General features: G+C 38.3%; 1 protein-coding gene across 1 annotated transcript; it reads left to right on the forward strand.

Annotated features, from left to right (window-relative positions):
• The first annotated feature begins 55 nt into the window (after nt 1–55).
• Nucleotides 56–940, forward strand: LOC103946604. Its single transcript, XM_009357348.3, has one exon. The coding sequence runs from the start codon at nt 300–302 to the stop codon at nt 777–779; it is 480 nt and encodes a 159-aa protein (XP_009355623.2). The 5' UTR covers nt 56–299; the 3' UTR covers nt 780–940.
• The last annotated feature ends 10,872 nt before the right edge of the window (nt 941–11,812 follow it).

Below are 11,812 nucleotides of genomic sequence, written 5' to 3' on the forward strand. Positions count from 1 at the left end.
ATAAATTAAAGAATTCAAAAGAAAATATATAGTCATACAAATTAGTTATCCATACCAATAAGCTAATTGAATATTCACCCAAAAACGACAAATCAGAAAAACAAAAAGGCTTCATTGACTAAATCCAATAGTAACTAGACACGTGCTATACCCACATCGATCCAGCGCCCCCATATGCGCGTACAGCGCGTGTGCCATCCCTTCTCCCGCTTCACAAAAACTCCAAACGCAACACAAAAACCCTCCCGAATCAGTCTCCCAGTCCTTCTCTAATCGGAATCGGCGACGGAAAACATTCCATGGAGACCTCCGCCGTTAAAAACCCTACCCTCAATTCCCATTCCCCGACGTTTCTCCTCCACAACGGCTTCGGCGACGAGATCGAGATCTCCGACATCGAGATGGTCACGATCCAGACCGTCTCCTACACCAGCCTCAAGGACCTCCTCCCGGCATCGCCGCCGCTGTCAGTCATGTCGCCTATCCACAATTCCAGCTGGCACGACGAGATTCCGATCAAGAACCCACTCGTCAAGCACGCCGCACTGGCGTATCTCCAGCCGATGTCCACGCCGCCGGAGGTCGGTGATAAAGGATTACTCCGGATGCTCGGGGAGAAGTGCCACTGTGAGTTGGGGTGCCTCGCGTGGGTTGGCGACGTCGTTTTGAAGACCGTTAGGGACGTGTTTGGTGGCGTTTGTGATCGTACGAATCGTTATGGCGAGATTATAGATGAGGAGGATGAGGATGACGACGAGGAGTTTGTGAAAGTTGACTGAGGATATTGGAGGAGAGGGGTAGTTTTGGAAGTTTGGCGTGATAGATTGTACAGAGGAAATTGAGTGATACTTTTTTGTATTATAAATTCTTTTTGTTCCTTTTTTGTAATTGAATTTTGGGTGGGTGGCTTTGTAAATAGGTATAACTTGTGTTCGAATTATTAATCGCCGAACACAAGAATTTTTTTTTTTTTTTTTTTTCCCTCAAGGAAAGAGAAGAGAAAGACTATTCGTATATCACAATCATCACTTAATTAATTATTTTTTTTAATTATTAATTTATTAAATAATAAATTAAATTTAAAAATCTGATTAATTCAGATGATGTGACTATCCACATCAAATGTTGGTATGAAAATGTGGTATCAAAACATGGTATGAATAACATTACTCTTCAAATTAATTTCTTGATGTTGTTACCAATGACGGAACCAGGAATTTAAGATAAGGGGGTTAAAAGTTGAGCTTACATTACTAATGACACAAAGCAAGCAATTCCGAATTCAAACATTGCCTTGATGTTTTGTTTGTCATTACCTTGAGGGTCATGGATGGCTCTCCTGAGAAAAGCACCCTCGTCTTTGATAGTGCAAGATTTACAACATGTAGTATCCTTCTGGCCACACCAAGAATGTCACCTTCTTTGAGTAATAGATCACACTTTTTTTGGGTATTATTTATGTGAATTAAGCCGAAATAAAATAATGAGCATTGGATACAAATGAAGCCCCCTGAAACAAAGAAAAGAGTGGCCGAAAGGGAAGATCAAAGGGCGAAAAAATGACTAGGTGCTGCCATGGTCCAGTCCTAATTGTTTAATGATTATGGGCATCAATAAGGATAACAACAAATCCATATGTTAGAAGAATTTAACATCTCATGCATTGCAAATTTGAAAGAGTGAAATGATGGCTCAAAATTTCTAGAGGATCTCCAACTGTTTAGACATTTCGATACATATTTCGTTATGGGACATCGACAGCATTGGACGAACGCTTTCAATGGCTTCTTATATTAAATTGGATAGGATCCACAACGAAAATCCTATATCCAAAAGGATGATCCCAGTTTGCCCGACATAATCCAAAAATCCAGACATATATTTTATCTGATTCCTTAAAAAAATAAAAACAGATATACGTACATAATTTCACAAATTTAACACATAGGTAACATTCTTTTGGCATATTGAACTCGGTACATATTCACACAAAAATCAACCTAGTCAATAGTCTAGATTCATAGTCGACAAATGATATTTCCTTGATCAACAAAACAAAAGGAATAAAAAGAATTAACAATCAAAGACACATCACCTGCTTGATGATCTTCTGCTGAAGATCGTCCGGGATCAAATTCTTGGACCGATTGGAAAGCGGATTGATATTGGGATTATTGGAGATCAAGTAAGGATGCAATTCTTGGTCCTAAATGTAAAACCAATCAGGGGAAGCAGTGTCACCAAGAACGTGAAAGCAGGGGTAGAAATAACCAGAAATTGGCATCTGGGCATGTGATCTTGGCACAAATTCAGGTGCTTGTGCATTGAATTTGAACGATGGACTTCTTGGGTTTTCTTTCACCTCCATTTCTGGGACCTCTTGGGTTTTTTCCCCAGGTGGTTGTACTTGCGCCATTTTTTTCGCCCTTTGATCTTCTTCAGTTCTCTCTTTCAAGTACTTGTTCTGTACAAGGTTATAGGGGTCAAGGAATCCCATTGTCCCCACCTTGGCTCCGCTACTGGCTGTTACTACTGTATATACATCTTTTGGTCAAAATTTTGTTGGATTAGTTGCATAAATTGATCGATCTGTCAGTTAAGATTTTGTGGAATTTTTTTTCTTCTCGATAGTTTGGTAACCAAGTTTTGTGTATTTTTGTTATAAAAAATTTGATTATGACTTTCTAATTGTTATATGGTGTATAATTGCCTTATAAAGTTGTTTACTGTTTAGTAGCTTTAGCTATGGAGTTTTCAGCAATGAATATGTGATATCGAATGAAAAAAAATACAAAGTATGAACGGTTTCGATTTTCAAGCTTTAAATTCATAACCTGTCACCTAAACTCTAAAAGATGTTGATAATGTCGTTATTAACCGAAGTAAGATACTAATTCGATCAAATAGTGACAACACCAAATTTATTTTTGCATATCTAAATACAAACAAAGAAGAAGCGTATGTTTACATTTCTAGAGTGTTAATTAAAACTGATAAACATTAGTTTATTCAAACTTATTCTTGAGGCAAATATTTCAAACTTATTATTTTAAGCAAACATTCAAACTTCCACGATTATTTTAAGAACATAGAACCACTTTACTAACTATAAATCATGAAATTCACAACCACCACAAGTGGACCAGTAGTAAGGACGCAGACTGCGGCTCCCCAATAAACAAAAAAAAATATGGAAGGTTTCGAATTTGATACTTCGAGCTAGTGAGTCTGTTTGATTGTGTCCACATATAGGGTGAAATTTCCTATAACCTCTTCAGACCCAACTAATTGTCCATTTAAAAAAAAAAAAAACCATAAATTCACCAATGTTTCTATAACATTTTCATGGTTATCATAAGAGTTAACACAATGCTTAAAAAAAAGGCGCCACGGCAATAGGAGTCAAAATAAACAACTAATCATAGTAACATGCACACTTTATCTTTCTTGCCCCTCTTCAACAAATTAAATAAAAATAAAAACAAAAACAAAAACAGGTACACCACAACAGTGCAACTTGGGTTACCGATATATTATTGAAATGATTTTAATTTAAACTAGCATATGGCACACACATAGTGTGTAAGAATATTTTTTATTTTTGTTTTTGAAATAGAAGGAGAGAGGAAGAGAGTGATAGAGAATGTGGGAGTGGAAATTTATTTATTTTTTTAATTAATTAGAGATATGTTAGGATTATATGTAGATGAAGTTTTGAACAAAAAAAAAAAAAAACAGCAAAATTTGGTTATGTGAAATTACATTTCTGCCCCATATTTCTTATTAATTAGAAGGTTAAACTGGTAATTTCATAGAATTTTGATTGACAATAAGTGTTTTATTAATTAGTAGAGATAATTAAATACGTAGTAGAAAATAATAAATAATCATATAACATCTTATTTCAATTATATATCAGATTGATTATAATTGATAAAGCAACAAATAAAAAAAAGTAGATGAAAATAATTTAATCTCATGCTACGTGCATGCCATATAATAGGATCTTCTCTATGCTTGCATAACTTCAACGCAATCTACTAAGATTTGAATGTCAAGCAACCTTGAAATAATGGAGTTGTAGCAAATTTTTAATATCAAATATGGTAATTTCCCAACATCAACTATGCATGAAATATGGGAAACTTTTGGTCCAATATATACTTGTGGTAGCAAAATTTGAACACGAAAATATATATGCCCCCAATGCCCGTGTACTGGTGGTGACACACCCCGACCCAGAAAGTCCATTTGGATCCTGAATCGAGCTGTGCTGGCCGACACCTGGAAGGTGACGAAGCCATAAAATGTGATAGTGCATAAAAAGTGAATAAATTTGAATCTAAAAGTGTCTAAATACCAGAGTGCGCTACGAGTGGGAGCGAATCCATTTCACACGCGATGTCAGAGCATAAGTAAGGTGCAGTAATGTGGGTAAGAATCATACCCTCAAAAATATCCATCAATACTAAGATTCGCCATAGATTCTTGTCGATACAAACTCAGCAGCTAAAACCTGGAGGGCACCAAACAGAAGGTGTGAGTAAGCAATAAAACCAATCTTCCCAAAGTTACTACCTCTCAAAAAGTAATGCCCCTAAATGTAAAACCCGTATCGTTTTCCATAAGACAATACAACATATATACATATATCCAAACCATACTCGGAAATGACCAAAACCACGGTTTGCCATCACATCCACCATACATTAATAAGTAGGCCAAATGAACTAAATCAATACAAAGTGATATATTAGTCATAGTCAGCTAAAATGACATGTACAACTTATCCGTATCTCATCAATCCTGGCTAGCATATAAGTCGGAGTCACCTATAGTGACCTGTACGACTTATCCATATCTCGTCAATCCTGGCTAGCATATAAGTCGAAGTCACTTATAGTGACCTGTACGACTTATCCATATCTTATCAATCCTGGCTAGCATATAAGTCGGAGTCACCTATAGTGACCTGTACGACTTATCCATATCTCATCAATCCTGGCTAGCCAATAGCTCAATAAGTATACTTGCACATGAGTCGGAACCACCTAAAGTGGTATGTACGACAGGACTGGGTGTAAATAAATACGCTCAAGTGCTACGATCACGTGAAGACTGGGCGAATAATCGCAGGTCACCTACGAGTCGGAACCACCTAAAGTGGTCTGTACGATAGGACTGTGCACCTACCTTGAATCCAAGGTGAGCGTAAGGTGTGGGAGGTGAACATCACGTGAAGGACTGTGTCCTGGCCACGGGCGGGAACACTAACACCAAGGTGCAGGTTTATGAGCTCTCAATGCATCTCAATATAACATGTGCAACTCATGGCAACCAGTACGACCATATCGAAGTTGCCTAACTCATAACTATAGTCATGCTATAACGCAATCGATTCAACTAGTACCATAAACTCACCTGAACTTACCTGGATGTCCTGAGTTCACCTTTGCACTTGAAAGCATTCCCAGTAATTATATGCAAGTAATATACATATGGATATATCATGATGCAATCTACTACTCAACCATGTCGTAGCATTTTCAATTATAAACAATATAGTGTGAAGTGTACAATCAATAACGCCCTACTCCCAAACTACTTATTTTCAAGGATAATTATTCATGACAACCCAATTAACACTAATTTAACTAACTAATTCATAAAACTAAAACTTTCCTTAACCAATTTCCTTCGCATTACTCAATTTCCCAAGCAAGGCTTTTGTCTCAAATATTTTATGGCTGCATTTAACGTCTCGTTAGACTGCCTACGTACCCTAAACAGGGATCAAACCATTCGTAGTTCACATAGTACTTCAAGCATTCACAATAATTATATATGAAAGTAATATGCCTAATCAATTTAAAGGTGTCGATAGAACTCTCAATAATATGTACGATAAAAAGGGAAAGATGCACTCACCTGGAGTCCACGCTATGATTCTCTAGCGCACGCATCGAGACGTCCTGAATGATTGGTCCCTGTGACCAATTATCAAATCACATCTCAGAACTCTTATCCGTAGAATATGTAATTCACATAAAACACAACCTCAACGACATTCTAAAATAGTTTGAGACCCATTGACCACAAGTCAACCGTCGATCAAAGATCGACGGTAGGGTTTACAACCCTGTATAACTTGACCCGGAAGATCCGCATATCAGATTTCCAATCTGTAACTCCCAACGATCCACAATATGTTTCTAGAATAACATATTAAAATTCCATTACGATCCAACGGTCAGATCTCCGTCAATTGCCTAAAACAAGTGGCCGTGAACATTTATTTTACTAACTTACAAATCCAATTCAGGAAGATCCGTAAGTCGGATTCCTGATCCGTAAATTCCTATGATCTTTAAATATTACGTATTATAATGTATCCAATTTTGGTGACGATCCAACGGTCGGATCATCGATTCACATTTTTATCAAGTAACGTATCGTAATGAATTTAGGTTCCAACTATCAACCTACGTCATTCAAATGACAAAACTGAATTCAAGACATTTGACATAGCCTAAAAATAGCATTGGCGGCCCACTGGCCACGCGCCGCCGCGGGTGGCGGTCGGCCGCCCTGACTCGCCGGAAAATCTAACTATTTCCAAAAATTCTCAAACTTCACAGAAATGAAGATCTCAGTGAGTGGAGCAAATTTCATACCTGCCACGAAGTCCAAAAGTGGACGGAAGATGGTCAATTTTTCCCACGAAGCCGGCGGGTGCCTAAAACTTCCCGACGTCGATTCGTCGTCCACGGTGGTCCAACGGGGTCAAGGTTGGATGGGTTTTGCTCCTGGGATGATGGGCTACAAAGCCCAAGTGGTGGCATCGGCCATCGCTTTGCCGATTTGCCGGAAAATCGAAAAGGGTGGCCGGAGCACCATTGATTTTCGTCAACTTTCGTGGCCTCAAACCTCCACATCCCATGGTTAATCAAGGTGGTTCTTGGGTGGGTTTTGTAGAGGGGAATGAGAGCTTCAAGATGGTGGTGGTGGCATCGAAAAACTCCATCGGAGTTGGCCGGAATCGGCCTTGGAAGATGGGTGGTCGCGAGTGGGAAAACCCACGGGAAAAGCTGGGATTTTTTTTTTTTTTTTTTTTCCTTTCTTTCCTTTTTCTGATTGGGCTTCACCTTAAATAACCAATTTCGAACGTCCGTAACTATACCGTTATAATCCGGACTCGCAAACGGCTTTCGCCTATGCGTTCACATCCACGAGTATTACGAGAATATGTTAAAAGAATAAGTCATACGTCTCTCTAGACGATGGTCAACAGAAGTCAAAGTCCTTGCCTCTAGGGCAATTTCGTAAATTCACGCTTTTAAAATAAAATAAAAACGTAAAATTTGGAACGAGTTGTCACAGGTGGGGTATATAATTCACTTGTTTGGAACAAATTAGTAATTAATCCCAAATGCCAAACAGAAACTATTCCATGAGAGTATTGGAACCATGACATTTTTGGGACCTTACTCACTAGTATATAATAAGATCATCACTAGGATCATCATGCATTCCTCCAAACTGTGTTTTCTTTCTTACATTTTTGTGCTTGGAGTGCAAAATGACTTTTTGAAATATCTTTAACAACTCTCTTTATATAATTCTATATTAGAAATTATATAAATTTTACGATGAAGGATGATAAACACATATTCTTTTTAATTTTTTATACACTCATATTTAATTTTGCCTATTGTTTTGTTTGATTTATTCAATCCAATAAACAAAAATAAAGAGGAGTGATTGAGAAGCTAAAAATAATTTGTGAAAATTACCCCGGTAGATTTTAAAGCACTAGAGCCCGTTGTTGCACAACTTACAAATTCTGCGAGTTATATGGTATCAAGTTCTTTTCAATTAGCTGATCAAATATCCGTTGTTACACCACCATACAAATTGATAAGAGCAATTTCCGATACGGTATGATGACCGGGAACCCTCATCTAATGGCATAGCCGTTGATCGATTCACCCTCCAATAGGGCTCCTAGTTGTTTGCAAAAGGGAAGAAAGCATGAGGATTCAACTTATCTGCCTCGTGCATCTGTTTCATGCAAGAAAATTAAACAAACAGATCAACGAGCAATTATGACCTACTTAGAATTGAATTGGATAAGATAACTCACTAAATTCAAGTCCGAGCCTCCCTTTCCGCTTTATGCTCTATCCAAATTTGACAGCCACTTCAACAACAAAATATAAAAGGTGAAAGGAAAAACACTTACCATTTGGTAGTCCTATAAATGGGTTGGGTTTGGATCTGGTTCAATATGACCTGTTAAGCTAATGGGTCATCCGAACCTGACCCGTTAAGCTAACGGGTCATCCAAACCTAACCCGTTAATCTAATAGGCCACCCATTAACTCCCGTTAACAATTTTTTTTTTTTTTGGGTCAGTGGTGTCAATGGCTTTACTGACTACTTGGGAGGTCGAGGTCAAGGTCGAGGAGGAACCCACACACGAACAAGTGTCATGTTACGCCCATGTGCTCTCACCATCGCGTCTCGCATCTCTCATCGGACAACCTTCACCTCATCCTTCACCTTGCTCAACGTGCAAACCAATGATAATGATATGCTCGGTCAGGTGCGGGTTCTCGCCACCCGTGGCCACCTCCAGGTAGCGCTCTCACTCTTCTACTCCCTTCACCCCCACCACCTCATTGCCCCCAAACCTACGCCACTCTCTTCCACGCCTGTGCCCGCCACTGCCGCCTCCAAGACGGCCTCTCTTTGCACCGTTACATGATCGCCCACAACCCCATCCACCCACCCGACCTCTTTGTCACCAACCACCTCATCAATATGTATGCCAAATTTGGTCACTTGGACTACACGCACTAACTGTTTGATGGAATGCCCAGGAGAAAACTTGTCTCTTGGACCGCTCTCATTTTAGGGTTCGCCCTATGCAGGCAAACCCAAAAGTGTTGGAGTAGTATTGTTTAAGCAAGAGCAAAACATTAAATGAGAAACATGCACCCAAAGTGAAATTACTCAACATCCTCAACTAACGGATGCTCACGAGTTGACCCAAAGTGATCTGTTATTTAACGGGTTCATCCGTTAGCGACCCAACCCGCTAAACATCCATCCAAATACTAATATTAACAGATCAGGTCAGGTCGGGTCCAAAATGCCAGGTCTACCATTTGGCATGTTTCCTCTTTGGACTTGTAACAATTTTATTAATTGATTGAAATGAAGGAAATTACTGGGCTAGTTTGTAGAAATGCGAAGTCCAATTATTAACATCAACCACTTACGAACTTCAATAATTCCATTGCAATATAATTGAGTTTCCAAAGCCAAAGGAAAGACTAAAACTAGGGCAGACATTCCTCAATATATATATATAGGGTTAAATTAAATCCCTACCGTATACGATACTTATAATGACCATTTACTTGATATACAAGGAACTATAACTAAGGAGACGAATTCGGAAGTAAGGAATTTATTCAATGTTTTAATAGCCACAGTGCAATTACAAACAAGAAGACAAGGCCCGAACTAGTCGCCTACCACATTTGTTGATCTTTCTCCTTAAATATTTTTCTAATTTTTTCTTCTTTGTGCTTCACCAGTTAGTTCCCTCCGACGTGACGATCTCAGCAGCATCTTGTGCATACAAACAAGCAGAGGCCACACTTTTCCACCTTCAACCTTGTAGCGGGTCTTTAGGATAATCTGACATGTCATGGACGCAGAAGTCAAATGAGGCCTCAGTGACAAGTTTTTGTTTCGTCAAGTCAGAGACAAGTTTGTAAAGTGTAGTGGAGCATGTTAAATTTGTTGGATATATGTCAACAATCTGTGATAAATTTATATATACTAATAAATAATAAATGTGAACAACTAATTAATAGTGTATGAACAATGAAATAATATTAAACAAAAATATTGAAGATTGAGGCTTGTGTACTGCAATGTCCTTGAAATAGAAATTTCGTCCCTACTCAGTGCTCCCTACTTAGTGCTTGTAGTTTTACAGACGTCTGCTTCATCAGGATTCAACAATTAAGTTAGAATTCCAGCACTGGAAAACTGACTTCTGGCGATGGATGTATATATAGTGAGATTATGCATGTTCGCAACAGGTATGAGAAAGCCCAACCCCAAGGTTGAGCCCAATTTCATTTTCAATGGTCCATTACTCCAATAACTATTTATAAGAGACAAAACCTTATAAAGTGAGGAAATCTTTTAGGAATGGCTAATATGGGATAATGAAATTTCTACTCAAAATTTCCAACGATACCCCACATTTGAGTTGAAATTTCATTCAAACTCCAACAATACCCTGCACTTGAATGCAAATGTATGAGTAGGCTGCCTAAAATTGAGAGAGAATAGACATGATATGCATCGGGTGAAGTGTCTTTTGGACTTGAACTTACCCTAGTGAAAACATATCGGGTTTACTTGGTGACACAATAAATGTGGAAGATCTTGAACTGTTCACCGCAGTAGTAAACCGAGACAATATGCTACACACATAGCATGTCTGCCACACGTCAATTCGTACGGTTGTGTTCATTTTGGCCCTGAACATATCCTAGATTTCGTAGGAGCTTTAAAGAATTTAGCCATTTCAATTCTCATAAATGCGGCCCCATTTACTCCTATATAGGTGACATTAATTAAGAATAGTCTGCCATATTCCTCTTGATAACAAGATATTAATGTCATTAAATGTATAAAACATAACCCCTCGAACTCAACAGACAACACACATTTTATCATAATAATGGGTAAGTTGTGTGTTCAACTTGTGAATCAAACTCAACCAGTTTGCCTATTAAACCTAGACCATGGGATCTCCAATCAGTTAGGTTAGGTTTCCGCCCAGTCCGATTCATTGAATTGGCTTGAGACCCATTCCCCTCGATGTAAATAATATTTGCTCTCTTGGTAGGCCTTTTGTCAAAGGATCAACTGTATTTTCCCTTGACTTTACATAATCAACAGATATTATTCCATTGGAGAGCAACTTCTTAAGAGTATTATGCCGACACCTGATGTGTTGCGACTTTCCATTGTATACATGACTCTTGGCCCTTGATTGCACGTCCATACTGTCACAATGTATACATATAGCAGTTACAGGCATTGGCCACACTGGAATATCCTCAAGAAAATGTTTGAGCCACTCGACTTCTTCTCCAGCCAAGTCTAAAGCTATAAACTTTGACTCCATGGTGGAACGAGCTATACATTTTTGTTTAGAGGATTTCCAAGATATTGCTGCACCTCCCAAGGTAAAAACATATCCACTTGTCGACTTGGATTCTGTTGTGTCAGAAATCCAATTGGCATCACTGAAGCCTTCTACAACAGGTGGATATTTTATGTAGTGTAATCCATAGTCAAGTGTATTTTTCAAATACCGTAACACTCTTACTAAAGCATCCCAATGCTCTTGTGTTGGATTACTTGTATATCTACTAAGCCTACTTAAATTGTTATGTGGATTCAAATACTGTTATTCCTTTTATTGTTCCTCCATTTTTCTGATACGTAGTTGTTTTCATTTATCTGTTAGAAATTGGAAAAATTGAAGTTAATGTGAACATATGACAATTGGATTTGTTAAAAGGATAGATTGCATTGAAATGTCGCTGTAATGATCATCGAATTCCCTCATCTGGGTAATATTGAATCTTATCGAGTTCTGCGTGTGTTGGCTTTTCTGGCTATCCTTTGTCTGGATGCTCGGAAAGTTTGGAAATTGGAAATTCAGTTTGGAAATGAGAATTTGGAGTTGTTTTCTATGTCGGTTATGGGATTGACA

The sequence above is a fragment of a genome, unplaced genomic scaffold (genome assembly GCF_019419815.1).
Source record: "Pyrus x bretschneideri cultivar Hongxiangsu unplaced genomic scaffold, Pyrus_bretschneideri_v1 Contig10, whole genome shotgun sequence".
In the NCBI taxonomy this organism is placed as follows: Eukaryota; Viridiplantae; Streptophyta; class Magnoliopsida; order Rosales; family Rosaceae; genus Pyrus; species Pyrus x bretschneideri.